The 19,622-nt window shown below is 33.1% G+C and overlaps 1 protein-coding gene across 5 annotated transcripts in view; it reads right to left on the minus strand.

Moving 5' to 3' along the window:
• The window catches only part of PCCA (propionyl-CoA carboxylase subunit alpha), a 321,747-nt gene that overhangs the window by 202,560 nt on the left and 99,565 nt on the right, over positions 1 to 19,622 (minus strand). For 3 of the 5 annotated variants that reach the window (XM_016123140.2, XM_016123141.2, XM_016123139.2), the window contains exon 8: positions 11,219 to 11,255. The exons of 1 other annotated variant lie outside the window; for it this stretch is intronic. In XM_016123140.2, the coding sequence (XP_015978626.2) occupies positions 11,219 to 11,255 (37 nt within the window). Of the gene's footprint in view, positions 1 to 5,228; positions 5,269 to 11,218; positions 11,256 to 19,622 lie in introns of all 5 variants that reach the window. One more of the 5 variants, XM_036228824.1, reaches the window with a different exon arrangement.

Below are 19,622 nucleotides of genomic sequence, written 5' to 3' on the forward strand. Positions count from 1 at the left end.
AATTTCTACATTGTTTGCAGCGAAATGAGTTAAAAAAATGAAGACACAGTTTTTTGCCTTTCCTCACTGTTGTTTCTCCAGTGGCTAAAACAGTGCCTGGAGAATAGCATGCAAAATTATAGTTACTAAGTAAATGTACCAATTATTAATTTCACAAGTTGTAAATCATTTATTTTTACTACTGTAATAAGCATACTGTATAAGCATACTGAAGTACTATCCATTCTACTGTGAATAGACATTCAGATTTATAAATACAATGCTTCCATGAATATTTTTGTATGTGTTACTTAGGACCCTGTTTAAGAGGTTCCTGGACTTTATGACTAAGAGAACAACTGCTAGATAGTTTGCAACTCTTATAAAGTCTTTATTTAAAAATCAAATTTCTCCACTTTTCTTTATCTCCATAATCACAAGACTTATACAAACTACCATCATCTCTTCACAGGACTCCTGCAGTAGCCATCTAACAGAACTCCCTAGCACTGTAATTGGTCCCATCAAACTACACAGTGGTCACTGAAATTCTTTAAAAAAATATATAAGATGACTTCTGTCTCCACCTAAAATACTAAGTATTTACATTGTGCTAAGAAAGAATCACAGATGTATAATGAAATAGAAATTATGAACTCAAGGATAGGAAGTGTGAAAGACAGAGATAAATGGCCTAATATATACTTGTTGAATCAGAATACAAGAAAAGGTTATACTAGGCTTGCCCTAAGAAAGCTATTAAAAAAAAAAAAAAGCCTAAAAAGCATTAATCTGAATAGCAATTAACTTACCAAGCAAACAAATAAACTTTAACATCCTTTAAATAAAAATAACAAAATACAACCACACAACATAACATTCACAATGTCTACAATCCAATAAAAAATTAAAAGACATATGAACAGGCAAAATTATGATCCACATCAAAAGGAAAACAGTCAACGCAAACTCAGAAATGAAAAAAAAGAGCTATTACAAATACTATTACAAATTACAGATATTACAAACACTATAAGTATGGAAAAAGATTTAAAGGGAAAATGATCATGATAAAAAGTAGAAAATATTTTTAAAAATTAAATTGAATATCTAGGTATAAAATTTAAATGACTAAAAGGAAAAAAATTTAACAATGTATACAAAGAATTATACGTCATAATCAAGTGATATTTATTTCAGTTATATGAGACTGGTTCAACTTTCAAAAACCAATTAATGTAATCTATCACATCAACAGGCTAAAGAAGAAAAACCATATGTCAATTTCAGGAGATGCAAAAAAAAGGATTTAACAAAATCCAACACCCACTGAGTTCAACAAACTAGGAAGAGAAAGAAACTTCTTAGACTATGTTCATAAAGAACATCTACAAAAACCTATAGCTAACCTCATACTTACAGTGAGAATCTAGATGCTTTCCTCCTAAGATCAATAACAAGGTAAGTATGTCCTCTCTTGCCATAGTTATTCAACAAGCTACTATAGGTCCTGGCTTATGAATTAAGACAAGAAAAGGGTAAACAAATTGGGAAGGAAGAAATAAAACTCTTCATTAGCAGGTAATATAATTATTTATTGAAAAAACTCTCAAAGAATCAACAACCACCAAAAAAAAAAAAACTTCTAGAACTATTAAGTGATTATAGAAAGGTTGCAGGATACAAGGTTAATATCCAAAAGTTGACTACATTCCTATATACTAGCAATGAAAACTTGGAATTTAAAAATAAATACACAATTCCATTTACATTAGTGCCAAAAAAAAAATAAAGAATACTTAGGCATAAATTTTATAAAATATGTACAGCATTTATATGAGGGAAACTAAACACTCTGATGAATGAAAATAAGGAATATTCTATATACATGGATAAAAAGACTCGATACTGTTAAGATATCAATTGTTTCCAACTTGCTCTATAGATTCAATGCAATCTGAATCAAAAACCAAGAAAGTTATTTGTGGATATCAACAACCTGATTTTAACATTATATAGAAAGCAAAAAGAACCAGAATGGCCTACAAAATTTTAAAGAAGAAAAACAAATTCAGAAGACTGACAATAGCCAACTTCGAGATTTATTATAAAGCTACAGTAGTAATCAAGTCAGTATGGTATTTGTAAAGAATAGACTAATAGAATAGAGAGCCCTGAAATAAACCCACACAAATACAGTCAACTGATCTTTGACAAACAAGCAAAAGCAATTCAATGAAAAGAAAGTCTCAACAAATGGTGCTGGAACAATAGGTTACATATATGCCAAAATAAAAAAGAAAAGAAAGAAAACTGAATCTACACACAGTCCTTATACCTTTCACAAAGTTAACTCAAAGTGGATCATAGACCTAAATATACAGAAAAAATTTCTAGAAGATACATAGAAGAAAAGTACAATTCATGAAAGAAAAACACTGTAAAATTAAACTTTATTAAAATTAAACGCTTCTGCTCTGAAAAAAAAAAAAAGAAACAAAACTGAAGAGAGTGTAGACAAAAATCACAAACTAGAAGAAAATATTTGTAAAACACATAAAACACATATTGGTAAAAAAAGAAAATTGTATCTAAAGTATACAGAGATCTTAAAAATCAACAATAAGAAAACAAACAACCTAATTAAAAAATAGATAAAAGATTTTAACAGACATCTCGGTAAAGACACAAGATGGCAAATGAGCATAAGAGAAGTTGCTCAACATTATTATGTCATAAAGGAAACGCAAATGAAAACAATGAGATACTACTACACACCCATTAGAATGGCTAGAATCCAAAGCATTAATACCACCAAATGCCATAGAGAATGCAGAGCAACAGGAACCCTTATTTACTGCTGGGGAGAATGAAAAATAATCTGACCTAAAGTTAAATGTAGTTTTACCATATGACCTAGCAGTCACACTCCTAAATTATTTACCCAAATGAGTTGAAAACTGATGTCCACAGAGATACCTGCACACAAATGTTTACAACAGCTTTATTCATAATTGCCAAAAACTAGAAACAATCAAGATATCCTTCAAAGTGTGAATGGAAAAACAAACTTTGTATGTCCATATAATGGACTGTTATTCAACTGAAAAGAAATGAGCTATCAAGCAATGAAAAGACATAGATGAACCTTTAAATGCATATTGCTAAGCCAAAGTAGACAATCTGAAAAGGCTACAGATTCTACAACATGACATTCTGGAAAAGGCAACAGTAGAGATATCGTAAAAGGGAAGTATGTGCCAGGGATTATTAGGAGGAAAGAATGGGAAGTTGAGTGGATGAAGCACAAAGGAAACTATTTTGTATGAAACTATAATGGTGGATACATGTCATTATGTATTTGTCAAAACTCATAGAACTATACCAAACGAAGAGTGAACCTTAATGTAAACTATGAACTACGTTACTAATAATGTGTGAATGTTGGTTTATTAATTATAATAATTGTGCCACACTAATGCAAGGTATTAATAATTGGGGAAACTGTGTAGAGGGCTGAGATTGGGAGAGTATATGAAACTCCATGTACTAGCTGTTCAGTTATTCTGTAAATCTAAAACTGTGCTGGAAAAAAAATTAAGTCTACAAATCGTCAAAAGAAAAAAAGGGTAGGGGAGGGGAGGCAAACATTTGAAAAGATAGTACACAAAAGAAGATTAATAAATGGTCATTAAGCATGTGAAAATATGCTCAGTAGCATTGGGTACTAAGGAAATAAAATAACAATGAAATAAAACTACTATTAGAATGGCTTAAAATTAAATCAAGCAATATCAAGTGTTTTTCAAGTATGAAATAACTGGAACTCTCATGCACTGCTAGTGAAAATGTAAAATGGGGGAAGGAACATTTTCAAAATAGATAAAAAATGTTCTATATCTTAATTGTAGTTACTACATTTATTAAAATTCATTGTTATACACTTAAAATAGGTAGATTTTATTCTTCATAAAGTATACCTCAATAAAAATTATTTTTATAAAGCAGTCAGACAAAAGAACAGATTGCCTACAAAGTAACAAAAATTAGAGCTATTTCTTCAACTGTTACACAACATAATACAACGATTTCAGCACTATACTGCTAGAAAACTGTCAACCTAGATTTGCCTATACAGCAAAACTCTTTCAGGAAATAATACAAAAATAGACAATCTCATGTAAACAAAAACTTAACTAATTCAAAAACTGAGTTAACTACCTATAGAAACTTCTAAAGGGTAAATTCCAGGAAAAACCAAAATAATACTATTTGCAAAGTCAGGGATAAAAGAAGCAATGAGCAAAGAAATTAGCTTTTGGATAAAGCTAAATAACTGTTGGCTGTTTATGTTCTATAATAATATCTAATTAGTGAAGTAAATAAAGAAGAAAATAAAATATAAGAAAGTACATAGGGGACAAACAAGTAAACAGCATTAAAGTATTTCTTTGGTGAGAGAATAACTTTATACTAAAACTTAAGTGAATTTTTAAACAGTTTAGATTAGAAGAATAAAAGATGCCTAAAAAAATGTCTCCATTTGAAATTTCTACACTGAAAGAATAGAAATAGAGTGTAAAATTTCCATTCCAATGGAGAAGAATATGAGGGGGAAATGGAATAAAACAGAAGAGAGAGTTTTAAGATAATCCTTTTCATAAAGAAGCCAGGAAAAGAGAAAAATTTTTTAAAAAGAAACAAAAATAAAAAGCAGAAAGTAAATCAAAATATAGAAGTAAATACAGTAAATGCACTAAACTCTACAGTAAATGGACTAAACTCTAGATAAAAGACAATGCCAGTCTGAATAAAAGGAGGAAAAAAAAAAAACTATCTGTATATACTTACAAGAAATACACTTAAAATGAGTTTACTGGTTGATTGAAAAGATGAAAGTACATACAAGGAAAATACCAAATAAGCTGGTTTAGGAATATTAATATCACATAAAATCGATCTGAAAGAAAAAGTCACTGCATTTTGATAAAAAGTAAAATTAGCCAAGACACATTATATTGTTATATTACCTATTAACTTATCTCAAGAATATACAGAGGCAAAACCTGACAAGCAAGGAAAAATTGGGAAATCCACTCTTAAAAATTATTTAAATAGCAAAAAAATCACTAGAAGATTTGAACAGGAAGCTTTGACCTTTTGGTCATCTATAAAACATGGCATACAATAATTTGAGAATACACACTCTTTCCAGTCATAACATAGAAGATGTATTTAAAGTGACTTACTTCTTGGCCATAAAGCAATTCTCATCAAATCAGAAAGATTCTAAGTGAAAAAGATCATATTCACTGATCAGAAAGCAATTAAGTTAGAAATCAATAATAAAACAAGTTGAAATTTTTTCAGTTATTTTAAAATGCATTACTAAATAACAAGTCAAAAATCATAACAAATCTGAAAATACGCAAAAATAAGTAATCGTGAAAAGTACATATCAAAATTAGAAAATAGGGTTCTCTGTCCAGATCACCATTTTAGGCCATTCCGCCAGCTGCTGGAAGTCTTGGCAACCAACAGCTAACTCGCCCTCAGCTTTCTGCCTAAGGTCTTGAAGCTTCCTAAGGACACCCCACCCTCAGCAGTTAATTGATACAGGTATATCAAGGCTCAATTCCCTTGCTTCAATTTCAGACAACTATAAAAGACCAACCAATATTCAGAGCTTTCTGTAGGGTTAGCCAAGGCCTTTGTTGAATCTGCATCTCAACTCAACTTCTCCTTTAATCCAGTTTCCTTCATTCCCTCACACTGGTCCCAAAAGTATTCTCCCAATAAACTTTCCCACATCTGCTTCAAAGGGAATCCAACACGTAGCACAGAAGTATATATGGAAGGTTATTACAGTACTCTAAGCAAGAAATGACACTAGAAACAAAGAAAGCAGCAGTAGAAATGGAGAGAAGTTGAAGAATTCAGGATGATAGTGTGCAAATAGCAAAATGACATAAAGAGATATAATATTGAACACTGAATCATGGAAAAGGCCTCATTACTAATATCAAAACTGAGACCTCTCTACATCCTGCCTCTGTCATCTATGACAATCGCAGATGGTAGAATTTCCACCAGTCTTATTCTCTTAATGAACTCATTCCCACTCCACATATGACCAATGGGAAGTGAAAATTTAGGGTGAAAAAATTAAATCTTTGTTGTTTAAGGTCATAGGGATGGGCAACAAAAATGTGGAATACTAGAGCTCTGAAGAACTAATGGTAATTGCATACACTCGAAATTTAGCCCATTACTAGACTTCTCCAAGGAATTATAATTCAGAATCTACTGGCAAATATGACTACATACGTAAGTTCCTTTTGTGAATATAGACAGAGATAATTTAAATTCAAGCAACATGAGGAAATGAATTCCATTATCAATGCATTACTCATGCTGTACTTATTTGATCATAATTTTCTACTGATTTTATTGCCTTCTAATTACAAATTAGTTACAGTCAGTTTAGTTTTCTCATCATCAATTTAGTTTTGGGGTACCCTGCGAGTTAGCACACTTCAGACTGAGGTGATGTGCATCTGCATTGATACCATCTGGGGGCTAGAAATATCCAGTAACTAGAATGTAAACATGTATGTGTTACAGTCCAACTATGAAGAAGAATTCTCTCTACTACTACTAAAGATATAATCTCTAAAAAAAAAAAAAAAAAAAAAGTTACCTGAAAGTGATCCTTATTATCACTGTGTTTTTCCCACTAGAAAATGAAAAAGTGTGAAGATATTTCCCTTTCCTAAGTTGGCCAAACGCATATATTAGTAACTATATAAATATATTTCATTTAAATAAGAATGAACCAATATTGTAAACAAAGATAAAATCGAGATGTGTTATAAGCTAAAGCAAACCAATATATAACATTATTTGTTTCAATTTGGCAAAGAAAGGCAATTGTACTTTTTGGAAAAACTGACGTTGTTGACCTCTTTTCCCCTACTCAGGCAAACAAAAAATATTAGATCCCTAACTCTGCTCCAGGGATCAGAAATCAAGCACACTTGATGTACAGATAGATTAGAGCAGAATGGGCTCAGAAAGGAAGTTTCCAAACAAAAAGGCATAATGTTTTCACTATTGTCTGAACATTATGCAGACCCTTTTGCAATAGAGTAATCAGAAAAAATAAAAGGTATGCAAGAATAAACAACGATAAAACAAGAAAATAATGAGGAAGGACTGAGAGAAACAAAAAGAGAGGCAGTTGAGAGTGAATATGGTAAAACATGGAGAATTTGTGAAATTATGCTTACATCTAAAATGTGTGTGTGTTAGAGTAATAAAAGAAAATGTAAGTACCGAAATGATGGTGGCGGGGGGGGGGGGGGGGGGACAACAACAAAGAGCTCTCCCCTCTTCAAAAAAATATCTTATTCTATGGCCCTGAAATTTTCTGTGTTCAAGAAAGCCAGTGTGACTGAAGTATAGTAGACAAGGAAGGAAGTACTATAAAACGAAATTAGAGAGAAAAGCAGGTGCCATATTATTTGGAGTTCGTAGACGAAGTAAGGCCTATTGACTTTCTCTAAGTGCAATGGAAATCCATTAAAAGGGTTTAAAGCAGAGATGGGGTAGGATGAGACGAATGTGTCCTTATTATTTAGAGTTTGAAAATATCACACGGACTGCTATGTGAAGAATGGCTTTGAAGTGTTGAAGAAGTAAAGAAACTATTGTCATAGTTCCTGCAAGGACAATGGAAGTTTGGAGGAGAGTGTTGGTAGTAAAGATAATGAGTGGTATGAGAGATATTCTGAATGAAGAATTGACAGTTATCTATTGATAGATTGACAATAGGATGACAGGAAAAGAGGCACCAGGATAGATCTTGGGTTTTAGCTTTAGTCATTGAATGAATGGAGTGACATTTACTGAGATATAGAAACTGTGGAAGAAGGAGGTTTGGAGTTTGACTTGCAATTTTATTTAAATTGGGCATGACCTGAAATTCTCAAACAGGCAAAAGAATCAGAATCATCTAGAAGTTGTTAAAAGACAGGTTTATAGATTTACAGTTTTTCCTTTTACGAATCGATTTTGGGTTGATTGTATTAGGGACCTTTAATCCAGTAAAAAGATCAAACTTTGATGCAAATCAAGCTCACTGATTACTGGTGTCTATCTGTGGAGTTAAAGATAAAATGAGGATCAAGAGCCCTGTATCTTTAAACTGAGAGAGGTCAAAGGAAAAAATAGGATAGAAAATGAGGGGGAAGACCAAAAAACAAGTACTTGGAAGTAACATATTAAGTCTTAACTGTCTCTCACCCTGTCAATGATAAGAGGCTGTCTATTTAATTCCACATATAGCATGCTTAAGTGCTTTACAGTATTCCAAACAAAGTGGTGGCTCAAATTTTAGCTCTCATCCTTTAATCTCATTAGTTTAGTCAAAGTATAATGAAAAATCCATGGTTTTTAGGAGCTAAATGAACCTAAATTTAAAGCAGGCCCACCACTCCTAGTTCTGTGACCTTGAGCAAATTACTTACCATTTCTAATCCTTAGTTTCTTAAATGTAAATGAAAATAATTAACCCACTAATTAGCATTAGAAATAACATTCACAAAGTGCCTGCTACATGGAAAGAATGCTCCATAAACAAGAGCTACTATTATGTAAAAGACATCTAATTCATCAATGCTCAATGCAGTTAGTTTCCTCCTTTGGCAGCAGAGATTCCTATTTCCAGAAGTAAAGACTTGAGAGGAGGAAACCACACAAAAAATGATCAATTTCACTTTCACCATGTAACATAGAGAGGTAAAACAGAGAAATCTATGAGTAGGTATGACACATGGACAATTGCAACTTACAAACCTATAGGTTTGAAGGTTTGATCATAATTTAGTCAGTTAGAACTAGGAACATATTTTCCCATGGAATCAATGTTCAGTTCAACTCTCAGATGAACTCACAAAGACCCATCAAAATTATAATGTAGTTAAAATGTGATATATCTCAATAAAATAGAAAACAAAACTGATGACTCACCAAACAACACAGAAAACCAAGAGACTTTAATAATATGTAATTTTACCTATTTTGGAAGCTGGCACTTGAGGGAAAAGGGTTTTATGGGAGGTTTCCGTGGTGGTTCAGAAGGGGTTTTCAAGGAAATTCCAAAAGCCTCTATAAAGAAGCTGATGACCCTGGTTCTTTACTATGTTTTATTTCACCTCAAATTTTATGGCTTCCCTTTCTTTCAGCATAAGCACAACACTAGCACTTTTATACTTAATACCCATCATTGCGATCATTTATTTCACAAATGCAAAGGTGTAATTGGGGAAGAACTAGAAATAGGAAAGGAGTCATAAAGGAATGTGCCCAAATATAAAGCAAAGAGCCTTACATTGAATTAGGTGACCTCAGTAGTAAAAAACTGAAAGGGGAGTAAAGCACACCATTAAAATATTAAGAGGAAAATCATGTGTTGGGGACTGGTCAGAGTCCCATCATGACTCACTGGTTATTTTAAAGGTCACAGATTATTTTAAAGGTAGAAGACAGGACATTAAAGCAAGCAAAGCAATCTGCAGCCTACCGTTTAAACAAAGGAAATGCTCAAGTAGAAGATTCATAATTCAAACTGTGGCACATCAGTGTAATTCAAGATTTTCTTCTAATCTCTTTTTATTTCTCTAAATTCCTCCAGATAGTCTGTCCTTTTAATGTAGACACTATTATTATATTCTATTTAGTAGATAACAATAGTATCTAAACTAAAACGAGAACAACTTTTGAAATCTACAAGTACACAAGAGAATAAAATGAAGTCATTTTAGAAAAATCTGAAAAGCCAGCAGGTTATGCTACATGCCTCTTAGGCTATGAGGAATGCCAGTGATTTCAAACCACAGAGAAAAGCTTTTGATTTTCCCAAAGAAATAAACACAAATCAGTTCCACGTAGTCCAACTTCTTCAGCAATCTAGCAAATCTTCCTGTGAAGCCCTGAAATGCTTTTTGAAAATACTGATGAATCTGAAGAAATGATTAGTGAAGAGATGTTGTAGTCAGATAAAATACTATTTTCTAGGGCCTAGTCTTAGGTCCGGGACCTATGCTAGCAAAAGAAATGTTTGCAAAATACACAAACAACAAAACACGCTTAGCAATGCGCCAAACCCAGCTAATTTAGCCAGATCCAACTAGAAACAGGGATGCAACAAGCATCACTGAAGAACTAACTGCTAAGTTTGACTGCCCCTATTGCAAAGAATATATTTACTAATGAAAGTGGTCACTTTTAAACCAGAAAGATACTTCACATATCACAATTATGTAAGCTTTGCCAAATCAAATGGTCTCCAAATGAATAATTCTAAATGATCAATTTTAATACGAAAACCACAACTAAAGAAATATTAACATGAAAGGCTTCTCTGAAAAGCTTGGCCTTGTCTGTGTAGGAATACTAGGAAGATGCTGTGAATTCCTGACTACCAAGCACTGTCTAATTTCTCTCATATAGCTACAAATTTCTGTCAAATATATACAAATATTAATTTGGTTAATAAAATTCAAAGTTATTTAATAGCGCTGCTAACCCATGATAACAGTATGTCTTTGTACATTTTAATTACCAGATACTGAAAATACAATAATTGTCATGAGCTCAGGAAGATTTTTGAAAATAAAAAGTTGGGAAACACTGCTCCAGTACAATTATACCTAAAACGGTCAAGTAAAACAGTCATGAAAATGTCCTTCCATTTACCTTTTACTCCGATTTAGAATATTCAGTTCTAATTTCTCGCATTCTATTTTCTCTTTCCTAGTAAGATTATTAGGTTGATATTGAACATCTTAGGAAAAATAAAAACTTGAAGAGCCTTGTCAAATATGATACCTTCACTTTAATTATATATGTTCTTAATTTTAATAAGTTGCATTCAACTACATACATAAAAAATTTGCATTACATTCGATTTCAAGAATTCTTAAGACAATTCCTTCTTTTAATTAGCCAGTGATTTTGTCTTACAAAAGAGCTATAATTAAGGTCAAATTACTCTTTAAAGTTGACTTTAATAACAAAATACAGTAATTCAGCTGATAAATTCTTCCAGAGCAACAACTAATCAGAAACGAAAAACTATTAAAATATTATTTGCTCTATGGGAATTCCTTATTACATGTTTACTCAACCATATCTGCTGAAAGACAGAAACTCTACCAAAGTTAATTTAAGAACTTACCAATTTCCCTTGCAATTCTGACAGCTTCATCTGCATCCTGTAAAAGCAGGAAATGAGACTAAACATTAATCCCATCAGCCATTGCACAATGTCTTTAGGGCAGTCATATATTGCACCACTGTCTCCTCTGATTCATTTAATGTTCAATTTTACAACCTCCTAACTCTTTTCATTCAGAGAAATGTAAAATTAATACCATAAGTGGAATGTAAATTCTACCTCACCATTATTATATTAAGAAACTCAAAGCAGTTTGAAATGAGCTGGCAGGAAGCACTACCAGAATTGCCAAATGATTTGGTGCAGTTGCTAGAATTTAACAGCAGAATTTGGATGTTTACAATCGATACTGAATCATAAATCAGATCATTAAAGTTTGTTCACGGCCAACTTGTTTCTCTGATATTTATATGTCATGTTTTCCTAGATTCTGTCAGCAGGGGGAGTTGATTCTCTATTGTTTGGGAGAAGCTCAATAGATTTTCCAGAAATAAAAAAGTAAATTTCCGGTATCTATAAAAATTGTCAATTGTTCCTCCCAACAGTTCCTTTAGAAATCTCCATTACTTTTGTTTCTTTTAATTTTATCCTTTTTTTCAATATTGTATCTTTACTGGTTACATCTTATTACATAAATTAAAACTTTAAATTCAACGAACCAACTAGTGGGGGAAAAACTTCCAAAAAGCCAACGAAAGAAAATGTATTCCAAAAATACAAGGTAAGAGTTTATGAATGTAAGGATTAGTTATTACAAAATATCAACCGATGACACTGAAAAGAAAAAAAACTTCCCTTGATCTAAACCATTTCACTGAATATTAACTCTCACATATCACATCCAACATAGGACATTCCTGAAACATTTCCCCAAATAACAAAAAAAGAGAAAGCTGAAAAGGTGTTAAAGCCTCGTAGTAAATTAACTTTTTTAAAACTCAGTGACACAGTAACTAGCACAAGAAATGATGATATTTTGACACCACTAGCTAGCTGGTAAGTGTGCCTAAATTTTTTAGAAAATAACTTTAAAATATTAACATGCAGGTTGGTATTTTTTAAGCTTTTAAGCTAATACTTTAAAAATATAGAGAAACCATGTCAGAATCCTCCTCAAAGTGGGGAACAGGGGATGTTTACAATTGGTTCGTTTATGTCTAATAAAAAAATCTTCCTTAAAAGTCTTCAGTACCTAATAACATCTCCTGAATAAGGAGGTTGGCAGGGGAAGTTGTCAGAAAAATTTAATTTCCTTTCATTAGCCAGTCTGCTCCACAAATAGGTGCTTGTTAAGTTCAAAGCGGTCCTGAAAGCGACATCAGTTTTAAGTCTTTTTTTTTTTTTTTTTACTCCAAGCAGTCACATCTGCTAATGAGATTTTCCAAATAACAATTGTTTTCAAGTCAGAGATAAATCTATACCTCCCACTCTAAAATCAAGGTTTACTGCTTTATTACACCTTGCTGTTTTTGCTGATCCTACATTCTCCAAATTTTAGCTTAAAGGGATAAAAATCCATGAAAAGGGCCATTTAAGAATGTTAGTGGTTTCCACACATTGAGTTTGAAGGTTCTTTGTTCAAGCCAGTGACAGTTATTGGAGAATACTTCCCCTTAATAGCCTCTCTGTCAGGAAGTGTTAAACCTGCCAAATGCGGACAATTAGTGCCTCGCGAACAAAATACAGGAAGAGTGCTGGCTGATGGAGACTGGATTATAAGAAGCCTAGAAGGAAACTTTAACATGTTTTTTCTTCCAGAAGTGTAATAGTATATTTGCAAAAGATATTCTGAGAGGAAATAAACTGCTGTCTAAAAAGTCTGTCACCTTGGGAGAACTAACAGCCAGATGTTAAAAGATAATTCATAGAATTCATTAGTTATATTTTGTCATTTATTTATGTATATACACACATGTATATGTAAAAAGATATATATGTACACAAAGCAAACTCTTTAACTGTCACAAATCCAGCACTTCTATAAACTGCCACAAAACAATTTTGACTTTTAACTAATCAGCATGCTTAAGTTCTCTTACTATGAAGAGCAAATTCTAACTAAACGAACTTCCAAATGAAATCAAACTACCTGAAAATTTTAGTTTTCTCTTGTCATTCATTCATTCCAAAATATTTGATTGAGGATATATTATGTACTGGACATTTAAAAAACCATTATCAGTTTCAACAATAAAAAAATACACCCAGGTCCAGTGTTCTTGAGCACATTTAGTTTTCTTATCCAGCTTTATAAGAATACTTTTAAAGAGATAAAAAGCCCCATATAACTCTAAATTCAATGTTTCTTACTGACGTATCACACAGTATAGCTTCTCTATAAGTTTTTAATACAAAATTTGAATTAACAAGAAAAAGGCCAATAATCATCAGAAAATATGAGCCAAGAACTAAGTTTACACAAAATGAAGTCCAAAAGGATAATATATAAAATGTGTTCAACTTTAGTCATAATTCTAGACAAACAAATTAAAACAATAATACAGCACTTTTCATCTGCCAGTTTGATAATAATCTTCAGTGACAACCTGAAGGTAAACAAGCACTACTCGCACTACTGGAATACTATAAAATGGTGCGGTCTTTGTTAAAAGAAATTGTCAGTACCTATCAAAAGTTTGAGAATATACACCTTTCACTCTATTAGTTTCATTTTTAGGAAGCTATCCTACAGATATACTCACATGCACACAGAAAGATACATAGACATTATTTTTAATTTGTTAGTGGTATTCTGATAAATGAAAATCATAAAAACAATTTAAAAGGTTCTCAATAAAGAAATGGTACCACATTTGGTAGATATATAAAATGAAATATAGGGAGCATTTGAGATCTTGCTCCCTGGCATATGTTGTCAGTTGGGCTCAAATAAACTATTTTTAAAAAGGAATATTACATAGCCTTTAAAAAGAATGTGGTTGATCTATATGTTCTTATTCACCCATTTATACATTAATTCAATAAATATTTACTGGGCAATACATGAAATAGTTTTTTCCCTCATGAAACTTACAGCCTAATGAAACAGAAAAGAGAGTAAACAAATCAATTGAGAATTAACATAAAAGTTACATGGAAACAAATAGTACTGAGGCAGAGAGTGAGAGGGAGAACCAATTTTAGACAGACTACTCAGAAAGGGTCCTTCTGAAGTAAAATTCAAACTAAAACCTGAAGATAATAAATTCTGCTCCCCTATTAAAACAACAGCTAGGTGCCATGGGAAGACTAAGGAGGAAGAATCCTAAATAGAAGGAATGACTTGCACGAAAAGCCTAGATTAGGGAGGTACTTAAAATGTTCTAGAAATTGAAAAAAGGTCCACAATAAGGAAGTGGCAAAATGAAGCAGGGGTAGAAGGTATGGCCTGTTCTGCAGGGCCTCATGGGATTTTGTAGAGTTCCAAATGCCTTGGCCCTATACAGGGAAAAGATGACTTAGATCTGGTTATACGAAGATAACTAACTCTAAAGACATGTAAAATATAATATATATGGGGTGGGAAAGTTGTAGAATTATAAAGTATGACCTTATCTACATTAAGACAGAAAAACACATTTGGATGTTCATAAAAGCTTATGTATACAAAAACCTCATCTTGAGTTACTGCTCTGAAGTAGAATTCAGAGTTGGGGAAAAGAAAGAACTTTTTACTTATCACTGTATACTCTTAGGTAAATGTTGAACTTTTTCAGCATAAAAATCAAAATTTCATACTTTATACTACTTTTACAATTTAAAAATTAAATTGACCACACTTGAAGGTGTTACTCAAATTATCTAATTGATTATTTCCAGGGCAATATATGGTATCAAAACAAACTTTTCACGACTCTCCATTGCCTTAGAACCAAATTTAGACTCTAACTTGGTTTAAATACTTGATCCTGCCTGCCTGCGCCACCGCTCACCCCAGTCCCTCTCCACCTCGTACTTTACTCCCCACCCCAAAATCCAGGCATTCTCTCCAGCCTATGCACATCCTACTTGGCTCAGCCAGAAACTCCATTCTCTCCCACCTCCTTTCACCAAAGCAGCTCTACCACAAACTAAGCCCTGAAGAAACAGAAGGGAAAAATAAAGGCACCAACCCAGCCCTCATGTAATTTAGTCTAGTGGAAAAGACAGGCCTGAAATATGATTGCACAGAAATGAAGAAATGATCAAGATGCATGTTAGGCAGAAGAAGTAAAGGAGGCATGTGACAAGGGGGAATCTCTAATTCAAAAGGAGAGTTCCAGGAAATTTCTCGGACTTAGTGACTTTGAAAGGAAACCTAATGAATGGAAGTATGATGGGACACAGTCAAGGTGCTTGGGGCCTGAAGAGTGAGCTTCCAGTAAAGCAGACCTCACAGGCCACATTAAAGAGACAAATTTAGCCAAAGAGAAAGAAAATGAGGGGGCCTTGCTCTGTCTGCATTTTGAAAATTTTTAGTGTATAACTTATCATTATGTATATTGTCTACCCTCTGTAACTCACTATCTCATTAAAATGTAAGCTCTATAAAGGCAGAAATATCTACTTAGTTCAGTGATATAGTTCGAATGTCTAGAACAGTGCCTGGCACACAGTAGTCATTCAATAAACGACTACTGAATGAAGGAAGGAATGAATAAATGAATAGTTTAGAGAAAGAGAATGTGAGGAGTCCCTGTTGGAAACCAGTAGTCTAGGTAAGAGAAAAATTACCATTTTCTTTTAAATTTAGGAGTGCATGCTTCAGATTTAAACTAAATGTCACTTTCTTTGAAAGTCTTTCCAGTCCTCCTACACCAGGTTAGGTGCCACTACTGTGTGATCACCTCATACTTTGTCTTTCAATTCTGACAGACCGTCACACTTGAACTCCATGACAGCAATGACTAGCTGTCTTACTCTCTACTAAATCCCAAGAGCTTAGCAAATTGACACAATCAACACATTACTGAATGAATAAACAGCTATCTATTAGCTTCCACAGAAATATCTGTTGTAAGACAATATCCTAAATGATCTACTCCAATATCAATAAAACTACTCATTTCCGGAGTATCAATGTTATAAGTGAGTGAACTTATACCAAGGAGATGTAGTGGCTTATTCAAATTCACAAATCTAAGTGATATACAGCAAGGAAGTACCACACAGTAGTTCAGAACAGGAGCATAAGAACTAGACAGGCTTGGGGTTTGCCTCAGTTTAAAACAAAGTACATTCAATGAAATATTGTTGACACTGGGCAAAATCAAGCCCAATATTTACCTTTGCCTCTTAATTCTCAGTCAAGCACCTTTTTCACTGCCTCATGCAACTTCAAAAGTTTGAAATTTAGGTTTCACAAAACCTACTCTTAAAAAAAGTATAGACATTAATACCCAAACTATTGTTTTTAAATAAATATTTCATTAATTTAAACAATCAAACTTTACATGACAGTGAGTTTTCAAATTGAAGGGCTATAAGTTAAAGTTATACTAAAAAGTAGTAGAAAGCATGTTCGTTTCAATTTATAGATATTAAACTTAATTTAATAAAAATGTGAAGTATTAAGATATTAATACTGAATATACTTGCCCTTTATTTATATGAAACACACCTCTCTGAAGGAAAATATTCCTTCTTCACAAATTCAACCTCATAATATTTGAAGTAAAAGCAAAACTGGTTCTAACACTCAGCTTTAGAACATTCTTAAGACAGTTCTTACATCTAATAATAATTATATGACATGTAATATATGAAAGTCTTACAGGGATTAAAACAGCAGACTATTCGAGTATTAATAACTTTCTGTAATTTATTAAAAGAAAATTTCTAACAGATGGGACAATAACCACCCTGAAACTAGAAAGTTCCAACACAAAAAATTCAACAAAAGGAGTAAAGCAAATTTGCTAGTACAATTTTCAATTCAAGTAGCTAGAATATTTTTGTGCTCATATCAAAAGTAATAAAATTGAGAAAACAAAGAAAAGTACAAAAAGTACAAAAATAAATGCAAAATAGATTAGCAATAATATCTCTGATGGCTTCAAATAAGGAGGTAAGAAAAAGTAACAGTCTGAGAATATCATTTGATTCTACTGTTCTAAGTGATAAAAATCCCTATGGTCCATTCTATAATCACAGCCTGTCTTAAAGGAAACTACAATTGGTTTCTGGAGTTTTTAACTGAACTCTTGAAAACACTGACGAGGAAAGGGTTGCAGGAAAGTATTAAGCTATACAATTCCAAAACATCAGTTCAAGAAATGGAGAAATAAGAAAAATGCCAACAGAACCCACAATCATTTCTTTTACTCTTCTAGTTCAGCACGATTTACATTACGTGAGCTGTTATCATCTAACCCAAGGACAAAACAGTAAAAAAATTCTGTTTTACAGAGAATACGATGGGAGGGGTGGGTGAAGTTGCTATAACCAAATAAGTAGATCACAAAAATATGAAAAGCTAACAAAAATCAGGTGCCTTTTCTGCACGCCTAATTTATTTGTTAATCTTCTACAGCTCCCACCTCTGAGGCAGCAAAGACCAATGGCTAAAAGCACAGGTGCTGGAGCCAGAAGGCTGGGCCTCAACACTGGCTCGGTGACGGTGAATGGGTTACCTACCAGCGTGCCTCTGTGGGATATGGTTGAAACATACTGAAACAGTGTCTGGCACAAAGTAAGCACTCAATTAAGGTTGGCAGTCTGTGATAAAATGGGCAGTCCGTCACCCCAAACTACCAAGTTTATTCCTTTCCTGCCTGGCCCTGACTGTATATCCAGTGGTCATCACTCATCCTGAGCCTGTATAATATAGAACTAATACTAGCACTACAATACTGCAAAAGAAAATGTGCACACGTATCCCCAGTGCAATTCACTGGATCAGATGATCGGTGTACCCAAAAAGCATTCTCAAACAACTCTGCATTCATATAAAAAATAAAGCAAAATTTTCAACACTCCTTGCTTCAGGAAATGGGTTCCTGCTTCAGATAACTCTAAGTCACTCAGAAGACTTTTTGCTTCAATATAATTCCAAATCTAAAAATTAGTGCACATTTCTACAATTGTGAAACAGCGTAGTAAACATAATTGAATCTTTTTTCAAAAATATAAAGTCTGGGTAGCATCACCAGGAAAGTTATTCTTGGTTTAGCAAGGGGAAAGGATACTGATGTCTAATACTGTACTTTGTAATTACTAAAACACACTTTTCAATTTGGGAGTCTTAAAATTCATTTAGGTGAAATTATAAAGGTTTTAAATGTACGATTCAATAATAAATATGTATATTGCATTGCGTGTTCACCACCCAAAGTTAAATTTCCTTCTGTTGCCTTGTATTTTTTTTAATGATTCCTTTCACACTAGTTTTTTGTCATTGTTGTTATTTAGCTCTTTCTGCTAAAGAACACAAGGTTTCAAGTATGACTAATTAGGTGTTAAAAACAATTACTACTTTAAACCTACACTGCATAATTTACAAAACTCATTCAAATACTTTAGCATGCTGTGCTCTAAGATATAAATGGGTATTACTTTCTCTTTTTTAAGACAACAGGAATTCAGAGAAGTTTAATGATTTCCCCCAAAGTTGGTATGCTGATAAGCATTAAGACCAAATAGGGTAATTAAATCATTCTTGATTCCTCCCACTGCTCCACACCTGCCATCTAACAGATCACATGATCTTATATATTCAAATTCTACCATCTCTCTCCACATCATTCATTTTACTCCTTCCTAAAACTTTATTTTGGGCCCCTAATATTTTTAGTCTGGATTAAAGAAAGAACACTCTAAATCATCTACCAACCTTGAGTTTTGCTTTGTTCCAATACATTCTCCACATCACACGCCAAAATAAGTTTTTATATTCCGTAATTTTATGTTAATTCTTCTACATGAATCTGTTCAGAGTCACAAGAATAACCTCCAAATCCAGGTGCAAAGCATTCAAGCCATGCATATCTGGATCCTCAATTGCTCTCCAGCTCTCTTACTACATACAACCCCTCACACTGCGTACCTGCAGCTTTCTAAAGTCCACAAGATCTCTCAGCTCCAAGCTTTTATAATAAGATATTTTTCCTGACGGTAGAGCTTTGTGTCCACTACCATCCTCAATTTTTAGCTAACTCACTACTACTCAGACATCAAGTATCACTTAGGTATCACTTCCACTGGAAAATCTGCCATGATACCCCTTGATGCTCCTCCTACACGGGCCCATGCGCTCCGAGCTTAGCATCATTAAAATGTACTAAATTGTCGGTCAACTTGCAGGTCTTCCTAAGGGGACTTGAAGTTATTTGAAATCAGGGTCTGCAACTTGTTATTCTTTGTCAAACGAGTGGGCTGGAATTCCAAAACCTGTCTTCCAACAGCTTCAGATGCACACTCTCCACTC

The sequence above is a fragment of the Rousettus aegyptiacus genome, unplaced genomic scaffold, assembly GCF_014176215.1.
Source record: "Rousettus aegyptiacus isolate mRouAeg1 unplaced genomic scaffold, mRouAeg1.p scaffold_m13_p_11, whole genome shotgun sequence".
Taxonomy (NCBI): Eukaryota; Metazoa; Chordata; class Mammalia; order Chiroptera; family Pteropodidae; genus Rousettus; species Rousettus aegyptiacus.